Below are 19379 nucleotides of genomic sequence, written 5' to 3'. Positions count from 1 at the left end.
AAGTACAACAATATATAATGATTTGCACTAACTACATTTTTTTTTTGATTGATTGTTCTTAAACTTTCTAGAGAACGAGAGCAAAGTTCTACAACTTCCAAACAAAAAGTTGCACTGTTCAAAGCAACAAGCACACATCTTTGGCAGTATAACTCAAAACCAACGCTTACGGATTGTGAATCTGTGACTACGTTAATTCTCCAAAACTAGAAAGTTGCACTTTTTTTTTTTTTTGAACACGAGAAAGTTGCACTTTCTAGATGAAAAATGGGTTTCTGAAGCAGAGCCGTCAAAAAAACTTCACCATGTTTCGAATCAACTTTACTCGCCACCGCCCATTTCACCTTCTTATAACCCAACTTCCCGATCATAGGCGCATACACATTATCAAGATCCACTTTCTTGCTAAAAAACCGGTCCAACCAAAGATAACCCGGTCCAAATCAAACAAGAAAAACTCCATAACCGTAACCGGAATCCACCGGTTCAAAGCTCGTCCACACCTAACCAAATCCACCACAGCGTCAAACACCGGAAGCCTCTGCTGAAGAGGCACGTGGAGCGGCACGAGCCCTCTCAACGCCACCGCCTCGCTATACGGCGCGTTTAAGTGGAAGGAACGTAGTTCGTGTACTCGTGGAGGAGGTCAGGGTAGTTGTGGCAAGCTACTAGTAGAAGCAGATTCAAGCTCATAGTGAATCCCGCCATTGTTGTAGCTCTCTTTCTCTTCTCAAGAGCTTTATCTTAGCTCTCGGATCCAAGTTCTTGAATCTCTGTTTCAGTCACACAGAGATTCTTTGGTTATTTTATTTCCTGAGAGAGAGAGAATCTGATTCTTGGGCTGTAATGGTGTCTTTAAAGCCGAGATTTCTGGGGTTTTTTTCAGGCTGGATTCTTGGAGTTAGTGACACTTAAGTTAGATAAGCTTTTCTTCAAAGAGGAGACTTTGAAGTCAAAGTCTTGTACTAGTAGATAGATACAAACATAGATCTGTATGTACATAAATTAATGTAATTATATTTTAAAATGGAAAAAGGCATTTATTCGGATCCATTGTCATTATTGATTTGCCAAAATTTTCATGGAAAAAAGTAATAATCCTGGTGAAAAGTTGTGGTAATTAAAATCTTTCTAAAATCATCTTATAGGCAGGCACGTAGAGAAATTTAACATATCTGTCTCCTCATCTGTCTAATGTCTTGTCTTTTATGTACTTACCTTTTCAGACTCTAATTATATCTTTTTACTGCAATAATATGTCATAAAGATGATTTGTTTAACCTACTAGTATCAAAACCTAATAGAGTTTGGGAAAAAAACTAGAGTTTGCTTAATCAAAAATAACTTGAAAAGCATCTTACTCAGTTTAGTTTAAATAATCACTATCTGAATGTGACCATAGTGTTTTGCATTTGAATGTAACCATTGTATTTTAACTAAATGGTAATCTTTGTCATACCAGTGTGGGTATTGTTTTCTTTTTTAATAAACCTTGTAAAAAGGCTGGTGAAATGCTTTTATTCTGGAAAATAAAATATTGCAGTGTTAAAAAAGTATATATATATATATATATATATATATATATATATTGCAGTGTAGACGACATGCAAACTTGCAGATCATTACAGAGCCGTCAAGAAAACTTCATTCATTCTCCCATGAAGTCGACAATGTATCATTTCCTGTTGCTGATAATCTGCTATTAAGACACCTTTAAAGCCCTTTATACTTAAGATGATAGTGTATCATTAAGATGATAGTGTATAATTAAGATGATAGCTATTAATTTATACTTATAATCTGCTATTAAGACACCTTTAAGTATAAACTTATCATTTCCTGTTACTGATAATCTGCTATTAAGACACCTTTAAGTATAAACTTAATAGCCTCAGGGGGCTCTTTATAGTTAAGATGATAGTGTATCATTTCATGTTACTGATAATCTGCTAGTCCAAAACTATTTCTATTTTTTCCCACATTTTTCTTGGTTATAGTACACTTTACAATCACATCTTTGATGCAAGTAAAAACGCTGAAAAGGGAATGAAACATTCCTTTTCCAACGCAAAAAATACCAATAGCCAAAGAAAATCAACAAAAAAAAAAGAAAGCAGAGTGCAAATAAAAGCAATATATATATATATATATATATATATTTATTTATTTTTTATCAAATCACTTTGTTGTACTTGTAAAGACGTTCTGCTGCTGCATCCCTTAAATCTTCGTATTGGTAACACCCATCGAAGAAGTCAGCAAGCTTCTTAAGTTCTTGATCTTCCATGTCATCCACAAAAGGCTTAATGTGAACTCCATTATAAGGCTGCAAGGAGTAGGAGAAAGGGTTATCATCAACTAGCAAAACACTCCCCAGGTCTCTCCTCGCCACCAATGACAAGTCTTGGCATATCTCCCGTACATTTCCGTGCACGAGTCTCTGTACAGCCGCTGAGAGATCACACGGTTCTTGTCAAGTTTATCCAAAACCTGTGAAGCATACTCAGGCAAACCGGCTGTGAAAACCGCCACTCGGTACTTCTTACCGATCCTGTCGAGAAACTCGGTAACTCCTGGTCGTTTCACCACATACATCGGTGTGACAACTCCTTCGATCTTTATCCTCACCGTGAAGTCGACATTAACCCGGAGAGGTGGTTCCATCGACGCGTGCACCAATGTTTCATCAAGATCAAGAATGATCGTCCTCTTCTTGTCATGACGTTTTCTCAGAGGAAGCTGGTGATGATGGTCCTGTTTCTTGATCTTTTTGTAGCCTTGTTCCACGGTGGCTCGGTGGCTCGGTTTTGCGCTACCTTTGGTGGATAGACGGAAAAGCCTGGAGACGCAACGCAAGAGGCGGTTGTGGAATGTGAAGACTGACATGTTGAGAGGTGTGAAGATGGAGCCAGGTGCTGCAACAGCAACAGCCGAACATCTGGATTGTTGACGTTGATGCAGGTTCCTCCTTCTACGTGATCTCTGGTTTGGTTTCTCTACAAATCCATGGTAAACCATTATCAAGAAAACAGAGTTTAGAATAGTGAGAAATTCCTGTTTCTTTTTTGTTTGTGTTCTTGGAAACTTTGGAGAAATGGTGATATGTATATAAAAGCTATAATGGTTTTAACTATTAACTCCCATGCAATTGTATTTGGAACTGAAAGGCACTTGATTTGGTATTAGTTTAGTTTGTTCAGGTTGAAATTAGAGGTTATTTGTAGCAAAATAACCCTTTTGGAAACTGACACGTATCTGAGTTCTGATTGTGTCTCCATGTGTGTTGTTCTCTTAATGGACAGCAATATGTAAATGTGAAGACAGTTGAGAAAAGTGTTTCAACTAAATAGAGGTTGAGAGATTTTCATGGGACTACAGTTGAACTAAATGACTCTTAGTTTGTGTGACAAACTAAATTAGGCTTTATACTAACAAACTTTTATAGTGAAAACTTTAATATAAATCTATACTATTAAAGCAGGATCCTATCTAATTTTTCCCTTCTAATACCCTTTTATTTACTACATGTGCCACTGATTTTCTAAAGATTTCGCCACAGTCATTAAGGTCAATCCCGTAAATTATATTCTACACGATTTTTTCCCTTCATATTGGTCTTTATTAATTTTTTGTTTGGGTCTGAATCCAATAAACTAAAGCCCACACGTTTTTTATCTTTCAAATTTAGATGTCGGTAGAGTTATAGATCTTTTGGGCAAATGGCCAATGAGGAAATTTACTCTAAGTAGGAAACCATAAAGATAATCATCTATTTAATTTCCTTGGGCCATTCAATTTATATTAGTCCAATATTTTTGTCTTTTCTTGTGAACCATTCCAAATATTGTGTTTATATGAACAAAAATTAAACAAGTGATTATTAGACTTTTTCTTTATATACTTTAAACTTTCATAAATTATTGGAATGTTTATAAATAGGAGTGGGCATTCGGGTATTCATTCGGGTTTCGGTTCAGTTCTATTCGGATTTCGGATTTTCAGATTCAAAGATTTCAGCCCCATTAGGATATTTCTAACTTTCGGTTCGGGTTCAGTTCGGGTTCGGATAACTCATCTAAATTAATTTTAAAAATTTTAAAATTTATTATATACTTTAAATTTCACAAAATCTATAAAAAAATTAGATTACATATAAATTTGAATAACATATGTCAAAATATCTAAGATTAACATATAAATTGATATGGTTTGACTATTTAGATAGAGTAGTGTTTTAAGTATTTTTGGTTCTTTGACTATACTTTAACTATTTTAAATGTTTAATTTTGACTATTTGTATATATATTTTCAAGTCTTTGGATAATTTAAAAGTATTATATTTATATTTTGGATGTTTTTAGTATACATTATATCAAAAAATATTCAGTATATGTATAGGTATATAAATCTATTTCGGATACATTCAGGTATCTGAAATACTTCGGTTCGGATCGGGTTTAGTTTCGATTTTTCAAATACCAAAATTTTGAATCCGTTCGGATATTCAATACATTTCTTTTCAGATTTGGTACTATTCTTTTGGATCGGCTTCGGTTTATTCAGATTATTTTCCAGCCCTGAATGTAAATCTTTATTAAATGAGTATTATAATAGATTATTAATAAATTAAAAATGTAAAAAATAACCCTAGGAAAAACTAACTTCACAACAAAAAAGATTCACAACATAATAAATTAAATTGATTAGAGAAGTATCAAGTCAATTTATTTGAAAAATCAAGTTGAATTTTGTAAGTATAAATACTCATTTAAAAATAATAAGAAAGAAAGATAATAAGGCAACACTTTTTGTATAAAAATATAAATATATGAAATATTACATTTCATAAATATATTTCAATTTTAGAAGAAAGTTTTGAGGAAAACAAACCCGCGCTTTGAAAGCGCGGGTCAAAATCTAGTATATCTTTATTATATATGAAATGAACATTGGTTTTCAGTTTTTCTCCTCTCTGATATTAATAAACATTTTTTAACACTCGTTTTAAAGTACATATCTTGAACCAAAACCTACCATATACTATAAGATTTACATTTTACTCAAAGAACTTTCAGGAGCTAAAGTAAACAGGAAGTGAAAATACCGTTTCAGAGTGAGAGTGTTACAGAACATGATGTACACCAGCTATTACTTCATCATTATCATCTACTTTCGGATGGATATAAAGCCGGTATGTCTGTAACTCGTGTTCTTGGGATGACGAGAGATCTGCAAAAGACCAACGCGAAAAGCAGTTCGGTGAAGAACAAACTCATGCTGATCCAAACGAACAAAGTCCTCCGCCATTTCCAAATAACTCTTTTGAAGAAAGGAAGATCGGATTGAAGCGAGAGGGACGCGTCGTACAGCTCCGGAATACCCGCCCCTGGTCGAAACTCCGCACGTTGTTCGATCATTACCTTTAAGCAAGCGGTGGGGGTGTTCTTTTCCGCAAAGCCTTTCAACTTCAAGGTCAAGGTTTGGATCTCAGAGACGTATCCCGTCACTAACGGAACTACTTTGAAAAACGTCTGGACGAGACGGATAGGCTCGCTTCTGAATCTTAACATGCACGGACGCCTTATGGTGTCCAGCGTTTGACCATCCGCAGACAAGAAGTCCACACGAACCTTCAAACAAAACACAAACCATAAGTCTTTTTCATCAATGCTCTGAATGTTAGATAAACGTTAATTAACCTGAAACATGCCGAGGTTTTTATTGTAAAAAGACTCAGGTAACGTCAACGAGAGAGTGATCACTAGCTTGTGGTCACGAGGGATAGCTCGCAGTCCCCTGATCTTCTTCACAACCTCATTACTCTCCTTGCAGCTTCCATCATCGCAGGCAACACCAGCGCATGACGTAATGGGCACAAACACCTCAGGACTGTTCTTGGTGTAATCGAAATTCAAGACCTCCTCCTTGATCACAAACGGTTTGTCGGCTACACGGTTTACCACAAACCCACCGACCACAAACGCTGAAACCAACAGACCAAACAACACAAGGCCCACATAAAAGGCCCTAAACAAACCCCATCCGAACTTGCACGCAACGTTCACAGTGCGTTTGGTGTCTTTGAACCCACTCAGCTTAAGAGTTGGAGATAAAATTTCACTAAAGAGGGAAACTTGGGACAGTAAGAGTCGTCTGGCGAGCTTGAAGGTGGTGAAGGGATCGAAAGGGAAGAGGAGGGACCAGGTGAGGAAGAAAGGAGGAGACTTTACGATTGCTTTGAAGAGTAGACCAATGAGAGACGGAGACCCATCTGTTGATTTACGTTCTTGGAGCTTCTTCTTCGGTGGTGGTGGTGGTGGTGGTGGTGGAGAGACTGCATCGCTCACGGTGGATTCTTCGGTTTCATGAACCGGGTCAACCCGAACCGAATCGGTTACAACCAAGTCGTTGTCTTTCTCCGTTGAATCAATCGCGTCGGTGTCTATCTCGCTTGTGAGCTCCTCGCTGATGTCTACATAGATGGGTTTCGCTAACCCATTGGAAAAGGAGGAGGAGGAGGACGAGTCCGTTTCTACATCGGAGGAAATGAAATTGCGGCGAGGTGCCGACCTTCGTCGCCGGAGACTTTTACGGAGGGGATAGCGACGGGTCATTGGGACGCAATCGTAAAAAGAAATCGTCTAGGAGTGGTGCATTGATGGATGGTTAAGTTAGAAGAAGAAGAAGAAGAAGAAGAGGATGAATGGGGAAGGTGACGGGTTTCAAGGTATCGGTGACGATAAGCATGATACTTGACAAATGGCGTGACCCAAGTCACCCAACACTGCTTTGTTTTTTTCTTCCTTTTTTTTATATCGGCGGGATTCTAACCGACCGGGCCATCAAACCGGACTATTGATAACCGGATATTAGTGGTTCAGCTCGGTTTGATTTAGGTTTAATTATGAACTAATGGTTTTGATTGATAAAAAGAAGAATCTACTTCAACAATCTATGGGAAAATCGGTATTTTATTCTCCAAATATTTGAAAGAAATAAGCACGTTTAATATCAAACTATTGATTGCACAAAACTATTTTCAAACTAATTGTTGACATCGTAAAATTAGGTTTGAACTAGTCAACCGTTATTTTTTTACAACATATTTGGCTATACGCTTAGGAAACCACCGGTCTAGAAAGCCAAACCGAAGGTAGTGAATCAACATATAACATAGCTGAAGATGAATTCCTCGTATCAAATGCAAACTTCTCTGCCATTGTGTTTTGTGCCTTTGGGATATGTCTGATCTTAAAATTAAGAAAGAAATTTTCACTGCAGCAAATTTCCTCCATCTGTATAGCAAACACTGACAATTCTTCAGAGAAAGACACTGTTTTCACCAGTTGAAAATATTATGTTGCAAATACTACGTCCGAGAACTTTAGGATCTTCATGCACTTTACAGCTCAAATCAAAGCTTCACATTCCGCATGTAAAAGTGATAGACTTCGTCGAAAATTTATAGCCCCCATCATAACATATCCTTTGTATTCGTTCGTCGACAATACCAAACCTGTCCGGTAAATGTATCTTGCTCCCTCCAAACCCCGTCCAGGAAACAAACTCTAGTAGTCCTTATTGATTACCAATTAACCACTGGCTGGAAAGGCCCCTGAGTTTTATGTACCAATAATTGCGCCTCAGCTTAAAGTGTGCTTTCCACTTTTTCTTTACGCAGAAATATTTTGAAGGTCTCCATTTTTGAAAAATTATATTATTTCTATTTTTCCATATATACTACATAATCCATGGAAAGTAATTTGAATCAACTTTCTTTGGCAGTCTCGAAAACAGATAGTCTAAACTAGTGAAAACCAATGATGAAGAAAAAATTTCTGAAGGGGAAGGAATCCTAGATAAAGCCCAAGTTTGTAATGCTGGTGGACATTCAAAGAGAACATAATCAATAATTTCCTCCTTTGCACCACAAATACTACACCAGAGATCACCATATATACCACGTGCCCTAAGATTCTTAGCAACTTGTAGAGTTCCAGATAATACTTGCCAAACGGAAATGTCTTAATTTTGGAGAACAATTAAGTTTCCACGCATGTGCCAAGGAGCTTTCGGCCCCCTATCACTTTCGGCCCCCTATCTGCATATAAAGTATCAGTCTTGAAACTTGACTTAACTGAACATTTACCGGATTCTGTGAACATTCATCCATACGTATTTGGCATGTCTGTCCTGCTAACTGCCAAACCTCGAATAATCGTCACATCGTCTGGGTGAAAATAAGCTTTAAGCAAATCCACATTTCAAGAACCATCGATCGGATTAATGAGATCACCCACCATAAAAGACGGGTTTAAATTTTGAGATTGTAATTTTGGTAATGCTGACCTCGGGCGAGGAATCCAGGGATTATTCCATACGGAGATTGATTGCCATGTTCCTACTCTTTTAATTAGTCTTTTTTAATCAGAGATCGAACTGAACAGATGCTTATAAGAGGATGAGTAAGATCTGTGATCATCTAAGGATGAGTATGCCTAAAATATCTACCTTTAAAAACCTTCGAAAATAAGCATTCCGACTTATCAATCAACACCATAATTGTTTGGCCAAAAGAGCTAAAGTCTTGAAGATCCCTAAACCTCAAACCACCCTCTTCCTTATGTGTACAGACTTTACCCCATGAATATCAATGAATACTTTTTTTGCTATTCCCACTATTTCACCAAAAATGAGTTAAAGTACTCGATATTTTTTTGGTGACCCCTTTTGAAGATGAAATCAGCACATTTCAAATAGTTGAGGAATAAAAACTATATTTCTATTATGATTTTCTAAATTAAAATATCAATCAATTTTTTTAAACTCGAACTAAAGAAAATTTATTAAGGATGAAACCAATTAGAGATGTTGCTAATACACAACATAAATTTTCTATAGTTGAGATCATAACAATCTATATAAGTGATTTTACTTTATTTTTTTTTATTTTGAGGATAAATATTTAAATTGTGAAATTTTATACACATTGATGTTGTATATAAGTACTGCAAAACATCTAATATTACCAGTCTTATAAGATCACCGACAAATGGTTTTAGATCTTCATTCTAAATAAAATGTATGTTGTACATAAACTATACAGTACATATATATTTGTCTTGTAATAATATTATGTCAATGCAAAGCCAAAAAAAAGTTATTGGATTTTTCAATCTAGATTTCTTAATTAAACATTACAAAGATGTACCTAGAATGAATCTGCATATTGGTCTCATCCAATTTGATAAATTTTATAAACTCGAACTTTAAAAAAATTAATGTATATTTTGATTTGGAAACTTATATATCATAAGAAAAATATATATCAATGATCTTACAAATTTATAATAAAAATATGATTTTTCATAATGATCAATATAAGTTATTTATGATGATCTATAATAGTTTATTTTTTAGACTGATATATATATAACAAATACTTAGCTATTAAATGTGCTGATTTTAAATAGCCGGAAAATAAAATACGCATTTTCCCACTGATCTATATAACATTAAAAACTTTATTTGTTTCTTTCTGCAGTTCGGTGACGCCAAACTGGATTAACTTTGCAGTTTAAAATAAAAATTTATATTGACCAGAAATGTATAAACTGATGTACAGCAAATTATAGCAGAAACATATTAAGATGTTAAATCAAAAATTAACCAACATTTATTTAAATTTAACTGAATTTCATTTTTTAATTGGTTTTTGGAGACTTTTTTTTGTTTAATCTGGTATAAGATTCAAAATTTGTAATCTGTGATAATAGAACCAAGGTTTGACTCGGTTTATTTTAGTAAAACATGTAGAACTGAATTTATTTGATGGGCCGAATAACCCAAATCAATTAATCTGAACCGAAGTGGCCAATTACAACATGAAATCCGTTAATTCATACACGAATGATAATTTTCACTTATATCTGAGCTGAATTTATTTTCTGTTGGCCCAATTACAATATCAATTTAATAGTATTAAAGTACAAGCACATTTGGATTTTTACTCTGTTTACCCCTATTAAAGAGGCTTTCTTTTGTATTCATTAATGACATTTTGGACATTTTGCATTGGTTTTTTTTTAATTGTTTTTAGTTTGTCATTAACCACCGGTTTCCTAATTCAATTTTGGTATGTGATTATTCCGTGTTTGATACTGTATCATTTTAATATTTTTCCAACCGGACATGTTTGAAACTGCATCGTTTTTTCTCAAACTATTTAATGGTTTGGTTTTAAACCGCTTTTTTCTAAATATAATCCCAACTATCTAACAAAAATTATTTATAAAAAATAAAAATTGTTTATTGGTTCAACCGGTAACTGGATTTCGATTTTAGTAGTTTTTATTGGATTTTTAAATTTTGTTTTTTTTTTCAAACCCGAACTGAATTTATCTTTGATCAACCGGTAATCCGTTCAACCGCAGGTCTCAATCGAATTTCAAAACACCGATCAAAACTATAAAACTGTTATATTGATTTATATTTAAAATATCTAATTCAAAATTAAAAACCTAAAATACATGTATAATATAGTTTTACCGAACATAAATCTGGATATAAAATACATATATGAGACGGATTATATAAATACATATACAAGATGGATTATATAAATGTGGTTATATAAAATTTTCACCAAACATAAATCCGCGCTTTGAAAGCGCGGGTCAAAATCTAGTCTATACTATTAAAGTACAAGCACATTTGGATTTTTACTCTGTTTACCCCTATTAAAGAAGCTTTCTTTTGTATTCATTAATGACATTTTGGACATTTTGCATTGGTTTCTTTTTTAGTTGTTTTTGGTTTGTCATTAACCACCGGTTTCCTAATTCAATTTTGGTATGTGATTATTCCGTGTTGGATACTGTATCATTTTAATATTTTTCCAACCGGACATGTTTGAAACTGCATCATTTTTTCTCAAACTATTTAATGGTTTGGTTTTAAACCGCTTTTTCCTAAATATAATCCCAACTATCTAACAAAAATTATTTATAAAAAATAAAAATTGTTTATTGGTTCAACTGGTAACTGGATTTCGATTTTAGTAGTTTTTATTGGATTTTTAAATTTTGTTTTTTTTCAAACCCGAACTGAATTTATCTTTGATCAACCTGTAATCCGTTCAACCGCAGGTCTCAATCGAATTTCAAAACATCGATCAAAACTATAAAACTGTTATATTGATTTATATTTAAAATATCTAATTCAAAATTAAAAACCTAAAAATACATGTATAATATAGTTTTACCGAACATAAATCTGGATATAAAATACATATATGAAACGGATTATATAAATACATATACAAGATGGATTATATAAATGTGATTATATAAAATTTTCACCAAACATAAACCCGCGTTTTGAAAGCGCGGGTCAAAATCTAGTCAATACTATTAAATCAGGAACTTTTTTTTGTATTTACCCCTACTTTTACAGGGTATATTACTTTTTGTGCCATTGATTTTGCCTTCAATTTAAAAACTCATTAAGGATGTATTAGGAAATGAAAAAATAGACCACTTGAACTACCTAATATTTCGCATATCACATTTCAGTATACTTCCCCGACTTGTAATAAGAAACAATAAAGCAAATATTAGTCTCACCCTACTTCTCGGTGGTCTAATAAAGCATTAACCTTCCCCTACTTTTTTTTTCTAACTTTAACCTTTCCATGTTTCTTTAATACTTTGATAGATTATTTTAAATGTTCAAAACAGTAAAATACGTCAACCAAATATATAAGTAATATAAGAAACTAAATATACGACTACATCTGTATAGGCACATAAGCACTAGCCACATAATATACTATATATTTTTTTTTTTTGTCATCAAATACACAGACTCATGTAGACTCTGCACACCAAACTGGTAGCTCAGCATCCATGTGAACGACGAAAGACGATTGTTGTCTCGCACTGCGTGCTAAACGATCCGCCCTTGAATTCTCCGTTCGTGGTACATGAATGAGCTGTGAGCTATGGAAACTACTTTGTAGACTCTTTATGTCCTCCAGATAACTTGCGAACGCTGGCCACTCCTCTGGTTCCGAAACCATCTTCACCAACTGAGAACAATCCGTTGCAAACGTAACTTGAAACTGTCTTAGGTTTTTCATACACTCCATTGCCCAAATTAAAGCCTCCACCTCCGAGTGTAAGGGTGATATACTGGCTCGAACATTTCGCGCGCCCATTAATCCCTCAAAACCTTCCAAGGTGCTATACCAGCCTTATGTGCTGGTATAGCCACATAATATACTATAAACATATAATATTCAAACTTTTATTTGAATTTCTAATTTTTTCCTCCATGGAAAAAAAGAAAAATTTAACTAATTTTTAATACCAAATTAAAACATTGGCTAAAAACTAAGATACTATACAACTAAATACTTTTTACCGAATCAGCCGATCCCGGTTAATAGCATGTTTTTGCAATTTTCCAGATTTTTAATTTAAGAAATTTACATAAAATTCGAAATGGATTGTAGATGGGTTACTGGGTTTATCAGTTCATCTATGGGTTCAGATCGAATATGAAAACATTTTTATATTTTAATTCGTCTATAAGTCATATATGTATCCCACTAAAATTAGTTAAATAATAGGTAAGCACCATTTAAATGTAGATAAAGTATTAGGTGAATATATTTGACTTCTAATTTTTTTTCATTTTTATTCATAAAATTTAACATCTAAAACTTAAAACTCTGATGCTGTAATAAAATCTGAAACACTTATAATTGATTATATTTCATCTAAATTTTTTTAAAAAAAATTGAAAATATGAATATAGCGGGTATATATAATTTAAAAATATAAATTTTATTCAAAATTACTTTTTCATTATATATAAAGCCACTTATTTTTCCTGATCCACCATAATTTTTTTTTTCTTTTAGAGTATAGTTTTTATATTTGTGTTTTTTTGTAATCTTATTTATGTTTTTATTTGTAAGATTAAAAAAATAACAAATATAAAAATTAAATTTTTAACAAAGAAAATTAAAAACAAAAATATGCCCGCCCTTGTAAAGGGCGGGTTAAAATCTAGTTAAAGTTTAAATCATTACTTACTGTCACACTTATATGAATTTTAATTGGTCTACTTCCATTAAGAACATAAGAAATGGTGTTTTTCCTATTTTTGGATTTTATTTTGGAGCGACTATTGTGGTCATCTCTTCAATATCACACGCAACGACCATTCAACTTTTCTAGGGTCACTGCTTTTTCGCTTTGTGGGGATTGTACCATTCTTTTTCTTCTTTCTTCTCCGTAATTTCAAACCTGACAATAATTTACGGTTGTAAGAACAAAAATTTTTAAAAAGAGAAAAACCAGAAAAATTAAGGGAAGGAAATCACTGTTCGTATGTAGTTTTTTCATAATTCGACAAAGAAAACACTAATATCATCGCTCTTACCCAAACCAACCCAGACGTTTCAGATCTTCCACACGCTTTTTATCGTTTTTGATGAAACTCTGATTTTACGTACATAGTCTCTCGTCTGCATTTTATTAATCTCTGGGTTGCATCATCGCTTCTGCATGAAATGTTTGCCGATAAGAAAAAGAAGAATGGTGTTAATATCTTTGCATTTTATGTTTTTGCCATCTTTTGCTTCAAGTTTCACGGTGTAAATGCTGTCAAGTTACCGAAGGATGAAGGTTGGTTTTAATGTTACTTCCTTCTATATTCATTTGCATCCTTTGCAGTTTTTTTCTTGCAGAGTTTATGCCATTTTTTATTCGTAAAGCTTCTTAATTTGATAAAGTTTTTGGATTTTCATCATTTTTTCAGGCATTGATGGGGTGATTAGGTCAATTTAACGTTTACTAATAATCTCTTTGATTGAATAATTTTTATTTGTATTCCCTTTGACCGTTGAGTTTCCTTGCGACTTGTCATATGCCAGTATGAAACTTGTAATCATGTCTTTCATAAGTTCATGCAATCTATAGCAAAAGAAAAATATGTAGTTCCTTCTAATATCCTATAGACTGTTGAAGAGATCATATTATGATTGTGTTTAGATAAATTGTTTATTTTGGTTTCATGAATGTTCTACTCTTTGTTTGTTCAAGGCCAAGAGAGTAGGTTTTTTTTTTGATCAAGTAACTGCACTAATGTATTATGCTGTTTTGCTTTTGTGCCCCTTGTCCCTTAGTCGATGCTCTGGAACAAATCGCCAAAAACACTGGGCTCAAAGTTCTGGAAATTTGATGCTGAAAATTGTAAAGTCGAAACAGTGGGGCTAACAGAGACTCCTCCCCCGACAGCTAAGCAAGAGATAGAATGTGAATGTAGTCCCACTGACGAAACTGATTGTCATATTATCAAAGTGTAAGAATACTCAGTCACTCTTCATAACTTTTTTTTTTGGGTCTGTACATATATATATATATATATATATATATATATATATATATATATATTATATATATATATATATATGTGCATAACGTTTGAATATGGTATGTGACCATGTCTTGAGTTGGCTAAATAACAAAAAAAGAAGAAGAATGGTTTATCTTGAAACTGTGAATACAAGAAAACCTTATGAGATATGTAACTATTTCCTACTACTTTAGTTATATCTTAAAATGACTATTTGGCTTGTTCTTTAGTGCATTCAAGGATCATAATCTTCCAGGAATTCTTCCTCCAGAATTAACCAAGCTTCCCTACCTCAAGGAGGTGTAAGTATTCTCATAAAAGTACATTTTAATCTTACTTTACTAACTCTCAGTAAGATGCAACTTTTGACCTTTGTTTCTTGATATATTTTTAGAGACTTCGCCTACAACTACCTGAATGGGACAATACCAATTGAATGGACTACAACAAATTTAACAACTATGTAAGAATACCCCTCTTGATGTTTTAGCTTTTAGGTGTCTAAAATGCTCTTGTAACATAATGTCTCTGCAGCTCTCTTCTTGTAAATCGGGTGTCAGGGCCAATTCCAAAGGAGATGGGAGACATGACTCAATTAACTTCCTTGTAAGTTTCGAGCATTGGTCAACCTTGTTTGTCCTGGAACATTTGTCTGGTTACATTACTTTTGTTTTTCTTGTTCAGGGATCTAGAGTCAAATGCGTTGACTGGAACCATTCCTGAGGAGCTAGGCAACTTAGTCAACTTGGAAAAACTGTGAGAGTTTCTGATTCCCTTCCCCTTTCTTACGACGTCATTTTGTCTGAAAGATGAGATCATTCTTGGGGGTTACACAGGTTACTTTCCTCCAACAAATTGACGGGTGGTTTGCCAGATTCATTAGCTAAACTAGAGAAGTTGGAAGATTTGTAAAATTTTCTTCTGTTTCCTCCTAATTTAACTACGTATTAATGTTGGTCTCCTCCTTTGTTCATCTGCTGTTTGGTTTTTTTTTTCGCACAATGCAGCAGGATTAATGATCTCCAACTCACTGGAAGGATACCTAGTTACATAATAAACTGGAAGGGACTTAAGAGACTGTAACATCCTTCTTCTCAAACTCTTCTTTGATATTTCTTTTTTTTTCTTTAGAACTGAATGATGTTTCTTGTAGCGAAATGATTGCATCTGGTCTCACTGGTCCAATCCCATCCGTCATCTCAACTTTCGACAAAATGAAAAATTTGTTAGTAAAAACACAACTCTTATGATGTTCTCCATAAACTCTATTAATGCAAAGGAATCTTTTTTTACATGACCTAATCATTATCAGGAGGATCACTGAAATAGGTGGACCAGTCCAACCATTTCCTTCGTTAAAGAACTCAACAGAGTTCTCTAAGCTGTAAGTTATATTCCTTCTAGAAGCTGTTCCATTCCAATGATCTCTTAGGTTTTGTTTGTGTTGCATTGTAGGATATTGAAGAACTGTAACATTGCTGGACAAATACCTACCTATCTTTCAAATTTGAAGAATCTGGAGACACTGTACGCATGCCTTCTCACATTTTCTATCAAGTCCCCAGTTACATGAAACAGTGACAAGAGTGATGAGTTTATGTTATGTTTTGTTGATAGGGACTTGAGTTTTAACAAGTTGTCTGGGACAGTTCCTGCGTTTTCCCAGGCAGAAGATCTACGGTTTATGTAAGTTAAAATATTTATATGTTTTAATATTCTACCTTACTTTGATCTGATTTAAGCTTATTTTTGTTTTTCAGAATGTTGACTGGAAATAAGCTCGAGGGAGAGGCTCCAGATGGATTACTAAGAGATGGAATCACTGTGTATGTATATTTATTGAGTTTGCAAATTGCTTTCTCAAAAGAATATGAATCCATTTTGATGCCGATTCACTTTCTTGCTGCAGAGATCTTTCTTATAATAACCTCAAGTGGCAGAGTCCTGAAAGTAGTTCTTGTCGTCCACACATGTGAGGATATAGTCACGGTCTCTTCTTCTACGTTTTTCTTGGCATTTTAACTGATTTTCTTGTGTTTAGGAATCTGAATCTAAACTTGTTTCAAAGCACTTCCACAAAAAAATCGTAAGGTCCTTTCTTTTGATCATATTTAGCATCATGCAGTTGTAATGTTTTGTATATTTCCAAAAAAAACATTCCACAATTGATGTTTTTGTAGGAGCAAGTTTCTGCCATGCATCAAAGATTTTGTATGTCCTAAATGTAAGTACGTTTGCCTACTTAAAAAGACTAGTGATGGTAGCTCGTCTCACATTATTTTTTCTCATTTGTGCAATCTGTTTTTTTTTTATCTGGTAGATTATAGCTGCCTCAATATAAACTGTGGTGGAGGCGATCTAACAGTAGAAGCAAACAACAGCAAAATAATCTATGAAGGAGATGGAGAAGTTGAAGGTGGTGCTGCTAAGTACTATCTGAAGCCTGAGTCTTACTGGGGATTCAGCAGCACAGGAGACTACATGGACGACAACAATTTCCAAAACACAAGATTCACCATGTTTGTCCCCACGTCTAATCTGTCTGAACTGTACAAAACCGCACGGATAGCCCCATCATCTCTCACTTACTTCCATGCCTGCTTGGAAAATGGAAAATACACTGTGAACCTAGACTTTGCTGAGATGAGATTCACTAATGATGAAACTTATAGCCGGCTTGGAAGGCGTGTTTTCGACATTTACATTCAGGTTAGCTTTTGCCCTCAGCTGTTGAAATTGAATCACTAAGTTATTCTTCTTACTCAATGCCGGTTCTAGGTTCAGCCGGGTGAAACATACGTCTTGACCTCCAAATTTTTTCTAAGTCACATGGTTTCCAAACTGTCGAAATGTTCTTTTAATTAAAAATGTTTATAGCTCCATAAATCTCAGTTCTTAAGCCTTCTTTTTTTTTTTGGCAGGAGAAACTAGTGTTGAAGGACTTCAACATCATGGCTGAAGCAAAGGAAGCTCAAAAACCTATAACCAAACCATTTACTGTTAATGTGACTAACCACTTTTTAGCTATCCGGTTGGGTTGGGCTGGTAAAGGAACCACCAGGATTCCGGAAAGAGGAGTTTACGGTCCTATCATAACGGCTATTTCCATAATTTCAGGTAGCTTTCTTACAATAGTAGAAACCAGTAATGATCTCTACATTAGTTTCTCTTAATAGTAACACCGTCAATGTACAGATTCTAGGCCATGCTCCCTCCCGGGAAGTGGAATGAGCACAGGAGCATCTATTGGACTTGGAATCGGAGTCGCATGTCTTATTATCTTTCTACTGGGATTTCTTTGGTTTTGTGGCTGCCTTCCATGTTTTGGGCGACGAAAAGGTACCTAACTTGCATCTTAGCCACTAGATTATGTTCATTTCAAATAGGGAAACATTGTAAGAAAATGAAGAAAGTGTTTCTTTGTGTACTGATTCTGAGTTTATTTTTTTCCACAGATCCTAATGAAGAAGAGTTGCCATCTGGAACTTTTACGTTACGGCAAATCAAAGCGGCTACGAATGACTTCAGTCCAGCTAACAAGATTGGAGAAGGTGGTTTTGGTCCTGTCTTTAAGGTAATGATATGATTATTGTTATTTGAAGAAATGAAAGTTGTAGTGCAGTGCATGCATGCATGCTGATAGTAAAATATCGTTTTGTAGGGTGTGTTATCAGATGGAAGAGTGGTAGCAGTTAAGCAGCTCTCATCTAAATCAAGACAAGGGAACCGAGAGTTTCTAAACGAGATAGGTGCAATATCTTGTCTTCAACATCCGAATCTCGTCAAGCTTCATGGCTTCTGCGTCGAGCGGGCTCAGATGTTGCTCGTGTATGAATGCATGGAAAACAACAGCTTAGCTCAAGCGTTATTTAGTGAGTGTTCTTTTTCTTTTGTTTCCACCAATGGGCTAGTTGAAAGCTTCTCAGCTCTAAACAAAATGTGTTTTCTCTTTGTAATGTTTTAGGTCCAAAGGATAAACAGATTCCTATGGACTGGGCTACGAGGTTTAACATTTGCTGTGGGGTTGCAAAAGGTCTTGCGTTTCTCCATGAGGAATCACCGTTGAAGTTTGTACACAGAGACATCAAGGCCACTAATATTTTATTGGACAAGGATTTAACTCCAAAGATATCTGACTTCGGATTGGCTAGGCTAGATGAAGAGGAGAATACACACGTCAGCACCAAAGTCGCTGGAACTATGTAAGACTCTCTGTTTGTTTCTTTACAGTTATGGTTTGTTTGCTAACCATAAGAAACTCTATGCAGAGGATACATGGCACCAGAATACGCACTTTGGGGTTATTTATCTTTCAAAGCAGATGTGTACAGCTATGGTGTTTTGGTTCTAGAGATCGTCGCTGGCATAAACAACAGTAGTTTCATGGCGGCAGGAGATGAAGTCTGCCTCTTGGAATGGGTAATAATGATCTGATGATCCCAAGTTTTGGATTTCTTGATAAACATTTTTGTTGTATATATCTGCAGGCTACTCAGTGTGAAGAGTCAGGACACTTGATGCAAGTTGTGGATGAGAGATTAAGACCTGAAGTCAACAAAAAAGAAGCAGAGGCTGTAATAAAAGTGGCTCTTGTGTGCACGAACGCATCTCCGTCAGATCGTCCTATAATGTCAGAGGTTGTTGCAATGCTGGAAGGTTTCTATCCAGTGCCTGATTCAACCCCTGTAACAAGCAAGAAATCGGGGGATATACGGTTTAAGGCGTTCAAAGATGTTAGGAAAGGCATGGATAACGACAGTAAGACGCAGTGTTCTGTTAACAGTTATCCTTCTTCTTCTTTTTCTTCTACTACTAATGTGGATACTAATGTGGCTGGACAAGAAACAAAGCAAGAAGAGCCACGGAGCTGATCAAGAGGTTTATAGTTCCTGTTCTTTCTCCTCTTTTGTTCATTTATCTGACTGTTAATTTGTAATATGTTTTGGAAGTCTATT

General features: G+C 34.7%; 1 protein-coding gene and 2 pseudogenes across 1 annotated transcript; 1 reads left to right on the top strand and 2 right to left on the bottom strand.

Annotated features, from left to right (window-relative positions):
* Window positions 1–1950: 1950 nt before the first annotated feature.
* LOC108834820 (uncharacterized) lies at window positions 1951–5244 on the bottom strand (annotated as a pseudogene).
* Window positions 4954–6770, bottom strand: LOC108834822 (seipin-2). Its single transcript, XM_018608145.2, has 2 exons — window positions 5700–6770; window positions 4954–5630 (listed from the first exon to the last, which is right to left on the bottom strand). The coding sequence occupies exons 1-2, from the start codon at window positions 6612–6614 to the stop codon at window positions 5163–5165; spliced, it is 1383 nt and encodes a 460-aa protein (XP_018463647.2). The 5' UTR covers window positions 6615–6770; the 3' UTR covers window positions 4954–5162.
* Window positions 6771–13311: 6541 nt separating this feature from the next.
* On the top strand, window positions 13312–19379 carry LOC108806799 (probable LRR receptor-like serine/threonine-protein kinase RFK1; annotated as a pseudogene).

The sequence above is a fragment of the Raphanus sativus genome, chromosome 1 (genome assembly GCF_000801105.2).
Source record: "Raphanus sativus cultivar WK10039 chromosome 1, ASM80110v3, whole genome shotgun sequence".
Taxonomy (NCBI): Eukaryota; Viridiplantae; Streptophyta; class Magnoliopsida; order Brassicales; family Brassicaceae; genus Raphanus; species Raphanus sativus.
The sequence above is the reverse complement of the archived record's forward strand: the minus strand, read 5'-3'. Positions and strand labels throughout refer to the sequence as shown.